General features: G+C 48.9%; 1 protein-coding gene and 1 long non-coding RNA gene across 2 annotated transcripts in view; one reads left to right on the top strand and one right to left on the bottom strand.

Annotated features, from left to right (window-relative positions):
- LOC310843969 overlaps positions 1–13,280 on the top strand; it is a 336,267-nt gene that overhangs the window by 178,938 nt on the left and 144,049 nt on the right. The gene's annotated exons all lie outside the window — the stretch shown is intronic.
- Positions 276–13,280, bottom strand: part of XRRA1 (X-ray radiation resistance associated 1) — a 36,330-nt gene continuing 23,325 nt past the window's right edge. Inside the window, exons 13-19 of the mRNA XM_083736135.1 lie at positions 11,512–11,605; positions 10,560–10,678; positions 7,164–8,768; positions 6,565–6,727; positions 4,146–4,261; positions 2,382–2,487; positions 276–906 (exon numbers count right to left, since the gene is read on the bottom strand). Of these exons, the coding sequence (XP_083592261.1) occupies positions 611–906; positions 2,382–2,487; positions 4,146–4,261; positions 6,565–6,727; positions 7,164–8,768; positions 10,560–10,678; positions 11,512–11,605 (2,499 nt within the window). The 3' untranslated portion in view covers positions 276–610. The remainder of the gene's footprint in view (positions 907–2,381; positions 2,488–4,145; positions 4,262–6,564; positions 6,728–7,163; positions 8,769–10,559; positions 10,679–11,511; positions 11,606–13,280) is intronic.

The raw sequence follows: 13,280 nt of genomic DNA, 5'->3' as shown, positions 1-13,280 counted from the left end.
AGTGTGCAAGGGACAACATGCCCTTTTACCGACACCCCTGGTTTGGGGCAAGCAGAAGGGAAGTGGGGAAATGCCTAGCAAACTACATGGGCAATTGGGGTCTTACAATAAGGCACTGGAAGTGTGACGAAGCCTTTCTGTGCCAGTCATTGCTTCTATGGAAAGCTGTCTTGGCATGACTTCTTTCCCCCTCCCAACAGATTCTACCAAGGTTCTTCCATCTGAACAATTGTAAAAGGGGGGACTTAGGCCGTAGTCATTTGATAAAACCGGAGGCCCACCATGACACATTTATTTCACTGCTTTTGCGGCGGCTGCCCGGGTTCAAGTCTCATGATTTAGATGGGAACTGCATCCTGAAACAGCCTTTCGGAGTGCGCCTAGCGGTTCCCGTCGGTTTTCTGTTGCGCTTCTGAACGTCTGCACTGAAGTGGAGCCTGAACTACTCTTAGCCTGTAACCCTGAGCGGGTCAAACCTTCACAGAGGGTTTTGGAAGTAGGTAACCTCCGTTCCTATGGTTGCTAGTTACACCACTATGGTCTCCTAGGACATGGGACTCTTCGGAAAATACAGCAAATAGCTCTATGTCTTGTAAAAAGAGGCGGTTCCTCAGCAGTCCGGTTTAAATTGAGCTTTCTTTGGATTGGATGGAGAAAGTCCTTTCTCCTCCGTAGGGACCGAGGATTCTTCAAGCGACTGCCCACCCAACTCAGCCTCAGGGAGACCGTCGAGCATCAAGTTTTGACTCGTCTCTGCACTGGTACCCTTCTTACTAATGGCTTTGGACTCCACCTGCTTGTTGCAGCTGGCCACTGCCGCTTTGTACTCCTTCCGGAACTCCTTCAGCATCGCCAGGGCCTTCCGGTACTCACGCCAGTTGTCCTTCTTCCTCCGCAGGATGCACACTGCAAAGAACGCGGGGAAGAAAGAGCCTCTTCATGCCGTACACGGCTAAACTATGGAACTCCCACAGGAGGTAGCGATGGCCACCAACTGGGACACAGCTGTCAACTTTTCCCTTTTCTTGCGAGGAATCCTATTCGGAATAAGGGAATTTCCCTTAAAAAAAGGGAAACGTTGGCAGCTATGCACTGGGATGGCTTTGGAGGACGATTAGACAAATGCATGGAGGGCTATCGGGGGCTACGAACCACAATGGCTCTGTTCTGCATCCAATGTTTCTGAATCCCAGTTGCTGGAAACCACAGCAGGGGAGAGGGCCCTTGTGCTCGGATCCTGCTTCCCAGTTTCCCACAGGCACCTGGTTGGCCACTGTTAGAACAGGATTTTCCATTAGATGGGCCACTGGCCGTGCAGCAGGCTCTTGTGTTCTTATTAACAGAACCAAACTGCAGCCAGGCAGGTCTATTTTTCATTGCATTTGCAATGTACAGTGGTCCCTCGGGTTACAGGCGCTTCAGGTTACAGACTCCGCTAACCCAGAAATACGACCTCGGATTAAGAACTTTGCTTCAGGATGAGAACAGAAATTGTGCTCTGGCAGCGCAGCAGCAGCAGGAGGCCCCATTAGCTAAAGTGGTGCTTCAGGTTAAAAACAGTTTCAGGTTAAGAACGCACCTCCGGAACGAATTGAGTACTTAACCCGAGGTACCACTGTATTCTGCCTCTGCCAGCTGCGAGAGAGGAGCAAGGGAGGTTAGATGGAAAACAGGCTAGCGTTGCTGTGTGAGTGAGTCTTAATCTCTTCTTAGCCTATTTTTGTTTTAACTTTTCAGAAGGTTTCATAGAGTTGCAAGGGACCCTCAGGGTCATTCAGTTCAACCCACTGCAAAGCAGGAAAGGGCAGCTGCCCCATACGGGGATCGAAACTGCAGCCCTGGCATTCTCAGCGCCACCTTCTAACCAATGGAGCTAAAAAAGGTAAAGGTAAAGGACCACTGACAGTTAAGACCAGTCGTGAACAACTCTGGGGTTGCAGCACTCATCTCGCTTTACTGGCTGAGGGAGCCGGCGTTTGTCTGCAGTTTTTTTCCGGGTCATGTGGCCAGCATGACTAAGCCGCTTCTGGCAAAACCAGAGCAGCGCATGGAAACGCCGTTTACCTTCCCGCCAGAGTGGTACCTATTGATCTGCTTGTACATTTGACGTGCTTTCAAACTGCTAGGAGGGCAGGAGCTGGGACAGAACAACGGGAGCTCACTCCATCACGGGGATTCGAACCGCTAACCTTCCAAACGGCAAGCCCTAGGCTCAGTGGTTTAGACCACAGCGCCACCCGCATCCCCCACCAACAGAGCTAAGTGTTGCTCATTTTCCTTAATTTTTCTCACTGATCCTTTCGTTGCTTTACCTTGTTTGTAATCCGCTTCTTTCTTTCTGCAATTAAGTGGTGCGTTAATTTTATGATATATATAAATACCTAGCGGCATCTGTATGATATTCGTGGGGTTGCGCATCTTCAGGAGGATTTCTTCCAGCTTCTGCAGCCGGGTCTTTTCAGCTGGCGGCGGACGGACACTCAAGGCCTGCACAGAAAGCGGATCAAAATGAGAAGGCCACGGACAATCCCCACATCTTCACTTACCATTCCCTCTATTGGTGATGCTCAGGAGTGTGGGCCGATCCTTATACAGTGGTATCTCAGGTTACATACGCTTCAGGTTACAGACTCTGCTAACCCAGAAATAGTACCTCAGGTTAAGAACTTTGCTTCAGGGTGAGAACAGAAATCATGCTCTGGCGGCGCAGCAGCAGCAGGAGGCCCCATTAGCTAATGTGGTTGTTGTTTAGTCGTTTAGTCGTGTCCGACTCTTCGTGACCCCATGGACCAGAGTACTTCAGGTTAAGAACAGTTTCAAGTTAAGATCTCCGGAATGAATTAAGTACTTAACCCGAGGTACCACTGTATAGCCAAAATGGTGCAGGGGGGGGGGAGAGTGCTAAAAAGCAATGAGGCAGCTGGATGAGGACCGAGCATGCTCAGTGGCCACGGAATGCCCAGTGTCTGCTTTTTTTCAAGGGGGGGGGGGACAGGAGAGGAGGGAGGAATGCAAATGAGCATCCTGGAGGGTGTTGTGTCTGCCTGCCCTTCACACTCCACCCTTTTGCTGGGGGTTGCCTACCGAGGTATAAATAAAGGTAAAGGACCCCTCACAATTAAGTCCAGTCATGAACGACTCTGCGGTTGCGGCGCTCATCTCACCTTCAGGCCAAGAGAGCCGGCATTTGTCCGCAGACAGTTTTTCCGGGTCATGTGGCCAGTAGGACTAAGCCGCTTCTGGAGAAACCAGAGCGGCGCAAAAATCTGTGCCTCCCCCTGCCTTCCATTCTACATCATAGTTGCGGTGTCCCTGAGGTTCTGCACCGAGTGTGACTGAACCGGTTGTTTCCCCCTAAATCCGCCTCTGTTGTCATCTTCCTTAGTGCTATTCAGAATATTGCTTTTTATAGGGTACAGTAATGGAGACGGGGCAGTGAGTTTACGGAACCTAAAGCGGGGAAGTTGGCTCCAAAAAGTTTGGAAGTCACTAATCTAGAGGGTGACCTCAGTACAATTTAGCATCAATATTTTGCAAAGTATTTCACAAAGCGCTTGTTTGTTCATTTGACAACACGCCCCCCTCCCTTTGTATCTTCCCATTTTACAGATGTGGGACTGAGGCACAGAGGGAACCATTTGCCAAACACCCCTCCCCTGAGTAGAAGCTTGAGCTCCAACCTCCCAGGTCTAGAGGCAAGAGTTTTACTTCCCTGGATAGCATTTACCGTATTTTTCGCTCTATAAGATGCACCTTTTTCCTCCTAAAAAGTAAGGGGAAATGTCTGTGCGTCTTATGGAGCAAATGTGTGGTTGATCGCTGGCTCCCTTTCCGGCCCCACCCCCTTGCCCAGGCTTCCATTCTTGAATGTTCTGCAAACGGAGGCTGTTTGTTTCCCCAGTGACATGGGACTGGCTGATTAGATAATCTGTCTGGAAACTGTAGAAACGGCTCCCTTTCCTTTCCTAAAGAAGCTGCAGAACCGTGAGTTGAACCCCATAAAAACAAGATTTTTTTCCCTTTGCAAAAGAAGCTGCACAACTTTGAGCTGATCTCAAAAAAAACAGGGGTTTTCCCCTTTCCTCCTCTAAAAACTAGGTGCATCTTATGGTCTGGTGCATCTTATGGAGCGAAAAATACAGTACCTTTTTCTCTGCAGGCACATAAGGCTTCTGGTAGCTGTCCAACCTGGCCTTTGATTCGCGGTACACACGGGGATATCGGAGCGCCTTCTCCAGAGCTTGGACATTGTGCTGTATTCCTGGTTGAAATAAAAATGGGAGCACAGGGGAAATTGGGGGTGGGAACCATGTTAACGTAAACCCTGTTTAGAAGATCTCTCAGGAATCAAACTAGAAAATGAATTCCACTAGGACACCACAAAGCTCTTTAAAATAAGCAACAAGCAATAAGATACACCACCCTTACCTTTCCCACCTCGACCTGGCCACAGTGATCCATGCGACGGTCATCTCCAGGCTTGACTACTGTAATTCGCTCTATGCGGGGCTGCCCTTGAAGCTGTCCCAGAAACTCCAGCGGGTACAGAATGCTGCAGCGAGGCTCCTCACGGGGTCTCTGCCATGGGAGCATATTCACCCAGTGCTTTTCAAGCTGCACTGGCTCCCGGTGGAGTACAGGGTCAGATTTAAGGTGCTGCTTTTGACCTTTAAAGCCCTTCACGGCCTAGGACCCTCGTACCTCCGGGACCGCCTCTCCTGGTATGCCCCACGGAGAGCCTCAAGGTCCATAAATAGCAACACCCTAGTGGTCCCAGGCCCTAAGGAAGTTAGATTGGCTTCAACCAGAGCCAGGGCCTTTTCAACTCTGGCTCCGGCCTGGTGGAACGCTCTGCCTCATGAGACCAGGGCCCTGCAGGATCTGATTTCTTTCCGCAGGGCCTGTAAGACAGAGTTGTTCCGCCTGGCCTTTGGCTTGGAGCCAATTTGATTCCCTCTCTCTCTCTCTCTCTCTCTTTTTCCTCCTCTTTCTTTCTTTTCCTTCTCCTGCGATGAGGCTACATTTTAATATTTTAATGTTCCATTATTTTAATGTATTTTATTTTTGTTTTTAAGTTGTAATCATTCATCTTGTTTTTATTACTGCTTGTAAGCCGCTCTGAGCCCGGCCTTGGCTGGGGAGGGCGGGGTATAAATAAAAAAAGGGGGCAGGTCCTCCAGTGTCCCTAAGGCCAGAGGTCTAGCTTACAGGAATGCCCTCCCACCAGATGTCAAAGAGAACAACAACTACCAGACTTTTAGAAGACATCTGAAGGCAGTCCTGTTTAGGGAAGCTTTTAATGTTTGACAGACTACTGCATTTTAATATTTTGTTGGAAGCCGCCCAGTTCTCGTCTTGTTTCGGAAACTGCAAATTTGATTGATTTGGATTTAAATGGCTAGGGAAACCCAGCCAGATGGGTGGGGTTTAAATAAATTATTATTATTATTATTATTATTATTATTATTATTATTATTATCTATTTCTGAATTATGTTAGGGTGGGAAAGAGCAAAAGACGACTGACCCCCTGCTTCCCCCTCCCCATACAAGATTATGAAGGGAAATGAATCCCTTTTACTCCCCCAACAGAAAGCCCTGGACCTTTTCTTCTCTGCAATTGGGGAGGCTTAATCCACTCTGAAGAGGCCTGCAAATTTAATCCACTTTATCCAAAAAGGGGGAAAGTTACACAGTGGTACCTCGGTTTTCGAACGTAATCCGTTCCGGAAGACCATTCGAGTTCTGAAACGTTCGAAAACCGAAAACACAATACGGAAAACTCAGTATTCGACTTCCGAGGCGTGTTTGAAAACCGAAGCATTTACTTGCAGGTTTACGGTGTTCGAAAACCGAAACGTTCGTCAACGGAGACATCCGAAAACTGACGTACCACTGTAGTTGTTTTTAGATTTACCATTATAGTGAATGGGGACCACAGAGCTTCATTTTACACAGAGCAACTCAGCACCCGAAACACAGATCAATGCTTAGAGTACAGAGTGACTTGTGGGAATCATAAAGCCATGGCAGAGGTTTGTAAATACTGCAGGGTACCTCCGGACCTCGTGACCAGCACTCTGAGCTTTATAATGTATTGGAATGTAATGATGGGGGCAATAAAAGCTTGACCGGGTGAGGTAACATGAGATTGGCAAACGGCCATGCGGCTGGACAGAACAAAGGAGAATAAATCGGAGAAGGGCAGACAGAGGGGCTGCTCTCTCTTACTATGGAAATATTGCTGGCTTCTGTGTATTTTATACTAAACAACTGCCACTTGTGACGGCTGGCTCCAACAGTGACTCAAGAAATAGATGTGCATTTTTAAAAACATGAGTACATACACTAGGTGAATCTTGAGGGCCCATGCGCGCGCATGGACACACGCGCAGTGTGGACGATGCAGAGACAGATGGATCTTTGCAAAAGTTAGATGGTAGCTCTCTGTGTGATGGGAGAGGAAAGTTCAACCATGGGCCCCAGCCAAGATCCTTTTGTCTACTGGAACAAAGAAGGTCAAAAGCCTACACTTGAAATTTCCAGCAGTCCCAAGTCAACTCACCCACTGGGTCAACGAAATCCACGCCAGGGTCTCCGCCGAGCAGCTCTTCGTAACCCTTGTATTTTTCGGGGACTGGCTGCGATTGTCTTCTTCCTTTGCCCGAGCTCTTACGTGGGGATGCCGCCCTTTCAGTCTTCGGCAAGGGACCAGACTCCTCGTCCACCTTCAGACCCAAGAAAGAAGTGGAGGTATGTGAGAGTCATGCACGAAACATATCATTGCTTATTTCAACTCGCTTGTGGAAACAACTCAGAGGCCATGAAAGAAAGGTTAACAACAGGAAGATTTAAAGGAACTATTGGAAAGACTATTCAAAGTAGCAGAGATATGAGATGATCAGAGCCCACCCCCCGAACTTGAAGCATGGGAAGTCCCAACAAACAAATTTATAATTTAGGCAGAATATTTGGACTATTTGATATGTATATGTAGTCCCAAAACATCTGGAGGGCCGAGTTTGGAGATGCCTGCAATATGGACTTCAAACCAGTTTTTGGACAATACATTGTCTAGTGTAAACTACAGGTTGGGATTCTAGAATGGCTTCATTGGTAAACATCTCTTGCTTAAATACCACGGCACTTTGCCAGCTCACATACCTGTGTCATGAAAATGGATTCTGTTTCCTCTGCCTCCACGAACTCCCCGCTGCCGCTAAACACCTCACCCTCACTGGAAAGACTATCATATGTTTCAAAAATAGGCTTCGTGCTCGAGTGGACTTTGGCAAAGAGCATGTAAAGCTCCCTAGAAGACGACCCAGACAGGCCACATTCCACAGAAGTTAAGCTGGCTGGTCGAGATTCTGAAAACGCCTCTTCCTCTGATCCATCTTGGAGCTCAGAACCCGATCGGTCGGGTTCTTGGACCGGTGAGGTGGCCGGTGGAACGGGTTCCAGATGATCCTGCCCTCCTGGAGGGGATCCAGTTGGTTGCGAAGTCCAAGAAAGATTCCGTTCAGCTGAAGGAGGGCTTGGCTGGGCCAAGTCTTGCTCCCCTGGAGGGGATCCAGGTGGTGGAACGGTCTCTGGTGGAATCTGCTCTTGTGTGGGTGAGGTGGGCAATGAAGTAGATTCCAGGTGATCTTGTTCTGCAGGAGGGGATCCAGGTGGTGGAACAGGCTCAGAGGGAGCTGGTTCCTCCAAGCGGGGCATCGATGGAGAGACGGGTTCTGCCAGGTCCTGAGAGGGCTCCACCTGATCTTGCCCTTCTGGAGGAGAAGTGGTCGGCAGGAGAGTCCCAGACAAGTGTGGTGGAGCAGGTCCAGGCAAACTTTCGGAAGCTGAGCTGTGTGGCAGAGGTGGCTCCACCTGATCTTGACCTTCTGCAGGAGAAGTGGTTGGCAGGAGAATCCTCGGTGGACCTGCTGAGGTTGATCTAGTAGCTGAGACAAGTTCTGGCAAATCCGGTCCTGGAGGAGCTGAGCTGGCTGGTGGGATGGGTTCTGGGTGATCACCCTCCACTGCTGGTGGTCCTGCTGGTGGGGAGGCATCAGGAAAGCCCTGTCCCACCGACAGGGATCTGGCTGGAGACCTGGACAAGTCCTGCTCCCCTGCAGGAGAATGAGCTGGTGGAAGAGGTTCTGATCTACTTCGCCCTGGCAAAAGCGAGCTGCGGGGTGGAAACGGCCTCAGCTGATCAGGTTCTGCTGGAGGACCTTCAGAGAGACCCTGCTCTTGCAAAGGCAAAGGTGAGTTGGGAGGAGGAACCGGAGCGCCGTGGTCCTGGCCTGGCAAAGACAATGAGATGAACTGAGGCCTCCTGGGCAGGTCTTGTCCTTGTGAAGGTGCTGTGATCAGAGGGCTGGGTTCAGGCAGATTCTCTTCTGGTGGGAGAGGTTCAGGTGGGAGCTGCTCCACAGGAGGTTGAGTGGAAGCAACATTTCCAAACACTAAGTCAGCTAGCGAAGACTGGCCTTCAGGAACGTCTTCCAGCTGGTCTGCTGAAAGCTGGTCTGCTGAAGCATCACAAACACAACACTCCAGAGAAGAGGGTGCAGATATTTCCTCCTCCTTAAGAGGCAAGACGGGCTTCTCTGGTTCATACGGTAGTGAAAATCTCTTGATGGGTGGAAGAGGCTCGTCCAGACTTGCTCTTTTATTGGGATCCAGATCTGCACCTGTCCACAGCTGCCAGAAGGTGGTCTCCAGGTGGTCTTCTAGCATCTGAGGCCGCTTTTGGACCTTGGGCAGCTGTGCTTTCACCTGCAAAAGACACAGAAGGCCACGGTGCATTCTAGACCTGGAAGGACTACAGCGCAGCAGTCTCCTGTCGTTCCAAACCCAGCACCCATCCCTAGCCACAATCTACAGCTCTTAAAACCCTAACCATTAATCAGCAGAACTGACACTATTTCAGCTGCCCCATGATGTCCATTCCAAATTTGTAAGAACTTCTTGTAGTTGTTTTACAATCAAATGGTGCAAAAACTTCACGAAATAAATAACCACAAGTGTCCTCCCACTGTCGTTCTCCCTGCACCCCACCCAATCAACATTCCACTTTTCAGAAACTAAGCAGTGGGAGAAAGCAGCACCCCCTTTTCCCACTGCAGAGGAGTATGTTTAGGAAGATTTGGGGAATGAACAGAGCTGAGAAAATGAGAAGCTGGCTGGGGGAACTCAGGGCTTAAGGGATGAATGGAGGAACCCATAGGCCCTCCAGATGTGGTCAGGCTCCATCTCCCATCAGCCTCATCCAACGTGGCCAAGGGTCAGGGAGGATGGGAGCTGGGAGTTCAAAATCTGGAAGGTCCAGAAGTTCCTTATTCTGAGCCTAGAAGGCAATGCATCTGCTGCTGGCAGAACAGGAGTGGGCAGGACTTTGGAAGAAGGGAAGACATGAGATCTTGTATCAGGATTGCCAAATAACAACTTCTTCTTGTTGTTGTTATTTCTTACCCAGGATGGGGGGAGTGGGGGGTTACTGGCATGTTTTTGTTCTGGCTTTCATTACATATTTAGTGTTTTTATCTCGTATTTTTATGCTGTGAACTGCCCTGATACTGGGTGATGGGGTGGCTTGCAAATTTAATAAATAATAATGAAATAATTCATCCTAAGGCCCAAGGGCAGGTCATAGCAATTAAAAAATTTGATATTAAAACGGGTTTAAAACAAATGACCACCACAGTAATTGGTTGGGCCCTGAAAATGCACTTCTCAGGTGTCAGGGGCCGGGGAAAAGAGGCGTGTCTTCGGCTTATGATGGAAATTATGCAAGGAAGTTGCGGGCACCTTTGTGGGGAAAGAATTCCGCCTGTGCCAGAGATTGCATTCTCCCAGGCCGCCCCCACCAGCTTGCGCCTGAGAGTGGAGAAACTACTAAGAGGGTCCCCCCCTGCTAATCTTAACACCCGGGAGGTCCTGTAGGTGAGGAGCAGTAGGTAGGCATAAGCTAAAATTCATATACAGTGGTGCCTCGCAAGATGAAAATAATTCGTTCCGCAAGTCTCTTCGTCTAGCGGTTTTTTCGTCTTGCGAAGCACGGCCATTAGCGGCTTAGCGGATTAGCGCTATTAGCGGCTTAGCGGCTTAGAAAAAGGGGGGAAGGGAAAAAACTCGCAAGAACTCGCAAGACGTTTTCGTCTTGCAAAGCAAGCCCATAGGGAAATTCGTCTTGCGAAGCACCTCAAAAACGGAAAACTCTTTCGTCTAGCGAGTTTTTCGTCTTGCGAGGCATTCGTCTTGCGGGGCACCACTGTATTAAATTGAACTCCCTGTGCCAGCAAAATCTTTGGGTTATGAGTCAGCTGCAGGGAGGTTCCTTGGCCCTTCCAAGTCTGACGAACAACAGTGGAAACATCATCTTCCTCTTGCCCCCTTCTCCTCAATAAACTACAGCAGAATCGTAGAGCTGGAAGGGACCCCACCGGTCATCTAGTCCAACCCCCTGCAATGCGGGAATCACAAAGAATTCCTAGGCATCCGACTTCTGTTTAAAAGCTTCCCATTCTGAAACGGACTTCCTTAACGGCCTTCCTAAAGGGCTCCTACCTTCCGGCTAGGCTTGTTGGGTATAAAGATACGTGGTTTTTCCAGTTTCGAAATTTTTTTCCGAACCATTTTAATCCCCAGCTTGTTCTGAAGGAAACTGGTGAGTAAAGGTGGGTCACCTGGAAAGGAAGGGAAGAAAAGAAAGGGGGAGGGAATCATCATTAAGCAACTGTGTGGTCTATGTTGCATAGATTAGCTTCATTTCCACAATGCATTTTAGCTAGCAACAAAGAGGAACCACAAGACAGCACAGAGAGTGGAGACAGCTGCAGCAATGCTGTGCAGACTTGGGTCTAAAAATCTGCACCTGGGTGCTCCAAACTCTAAGAATTCTGCAACCTACATAAAATGTGTCGATTGAGGCAACGTAAATTTTTTCTGATGACTTTGCCCTCTTTATTCTGGCTCTCCTAGTCACAATAAGAGGTGAGAACTGCAGAGCACAGAAAATCTAATTTAGGCACCTTCTGGTTTTTAAGGTTTCACAGCAGGCATTTTCATGCCTTATAACCACAAGGACAGGGACGCGGGTGGCGCTGTGGGTTAAACCACAGAGCCTAGGACTTGCCAATCAGAAGGTCGGCGGTTTGAATCCCTGCGACGGGGTGAGCTCCCGTTGCTCAGTCCCTGCTCCTGCCAACCTAGCAGGTCGAAAGCACGTCAAAGTGCAAGTAGATCAATAGGTACCGCTCCGACGGGAAGGTAAACTGCGTTTCCGTGCGCTGCTCTGGTTCGCCAGAAGCGGCTTAGTCCTGCTGGCCACATGACCCGGAAACTGTACACCCGCTCCCTCGGCCAATAAAGCGAGATGAGCGCCGCAACCCCAGAGTTGGTCACGACTGGACCTAATGGCCAGGGGCCCCTTTACCTAACCACAGGGACTAGAAACTTGTTGCTGGCCACACCCATAACCACAGGGACTAGAAAATGGTTGCTGTTGTTCTTGTTTTACCGCTGCGCGATGTGGTGAAAGGGTTGCCGTGGAACGTCAGCTCGGTCAGCGATGGGAAAAGAGCCACGGCTAACAAATCTTCCTCATGTTCGATCTGCAAATCAGAACACAGCAGTGCTTTCAGGCTGGTAGGCGACTGTCTGTCTTGGCTGAGAAAAGGAGCCAGCATTAAAAGGACTGTTAAGATTTAGGCTTAGGAAGGAGGCAGGTGCATTGGGGCTACCCCACTTCACACAATCTATGCATCCTTCAATCAATCAATCAATTAATTCCTGGTCATAGAAAATGCACCCAGCATCAAGGAAACGATTCTGAAGATAATGCAGATATTGTATTTAACCTCAGGTAAACATCCATATGCGCATAAACATACTCCACTGATGTGCTGGTGAGCATGTGGGGACAGAGGCAGCTATAGACACCTATGGTGGACGTGCAGAAAAGTGGCAAATTGGGGGGAACGAGTGTTTTACGAGATAAGTAAAATTACTAATCAGCATATCGTGAAGTCTCCAGAGCCTGCGCTATAGAGCCTGTATTTAAACGATGACCGAAATCAGGACTTGGTGGATGAACCAGGAATTGGCTTTTATTTAGCAGCAGTGCATAGGGTTATAGCCGCATTCGGAAGAGACTTAAAGGGTGCACATTTGAACGCTTGGTACAAGGGAGGGTGGTGTATTGCCCTGAGGGGAAAATTGCCTCACAAATTAAGACTGGCAGGGGGAAGAAAGCAGAGAGGTGCCTCTGCTGGAGCTTCATTTCATTCACAATTTATCCAAGAAACCGAAGACCAGATCCAAAGGCAACTTGTGGGTCACTTCATAAGAACATGTTTTACAGATGGATAGGTACTATTTTAAGTTGTGGTGCGTGTATAGGAATACAGGCCTTCGTAATATATACATTCCAAAAGAATATTTTAATATTCTTTTGGAAGCCGCTAAGAGTGGCTGAGGAAACCCAGCCAGATGGGCGGGGTATAAATAATAAATTATTATTATTAATTATTATTATTGGGGGGGTTCTTTTGAAGAAAGAAAGAAAGAAAGAAAGAAATTGCATGTCAGGGAGAAGGGTTCTAGCCTTTTCTCCTCCCTGAGGGATCTAGATTTCAGTCTGGAAGGTTGTTTTTTGGGAGGTGTTTTTTTAAGAAGAAGAATGATGGGCAACAACTTGCAACTCTGAAGTGCCACAGAGATTTGCCACCTCTGTGAGAACTTGTTCTTAGTGGTGGCGTCTGAGTGTTGTCATAATATTTTCTAGGCGTGGTAGAGCATCTTCTTAGCATGCAAAGGTGTTTCCTGCCCCACCCCATACTGAGTGTGGTCTCCTCTGCCACCAGAAGTACCTGCCAGGGAGGGGCTTTGAAGCCTGAGGTCCTCTAGACACCTGAAAGAGCGTCTCCACTCCCATCGTTCAGCCCGGACACTGAGGTCCAGCTCTGAGGGCCTGAAAGACCTACACTGGCTCCCAGTATGTTTCCAAGCACAATTCAAAGTGTTGGTGCTGACCTTTAAAGCCCTAAATGGCCTCGGTCCAGTATATCTGAAGGAGCGTCTCCACCCCCATCGTTCAGCCCGGACACGGAGGTCCAGCTCCAAGGGCCTTCTGGCGGTTCCCTCCCTGTGAGAAGTGAGGTTACAGGGAACCAGGCAGAGGGCCTTCATGGTAGTGGCTCCCTCCCTGTGGAACGCCCTCCCATCAGATGTCAAGGAAATAAACAATCATCTGACTTTTAGAAGACACCTGAAGGCAGCCCTGTTTAG

Source organism: Podarcis gaigeae (genome assembly GCF_964106915.1).
Source record: "Podarcis gaigeae genome assembly, chromosome: 4".
Lineage (NCBI taxonomy): Eukaryota > Metazoa > Chordata > Lepidosauria > Squamata > Lacertidae > Podarcis > Podarcis gaigeae.
Note: the sequence above shows the minus strand (reverse complement) of the source record. Positions and strands in the feature narration are given on the sequence as shown.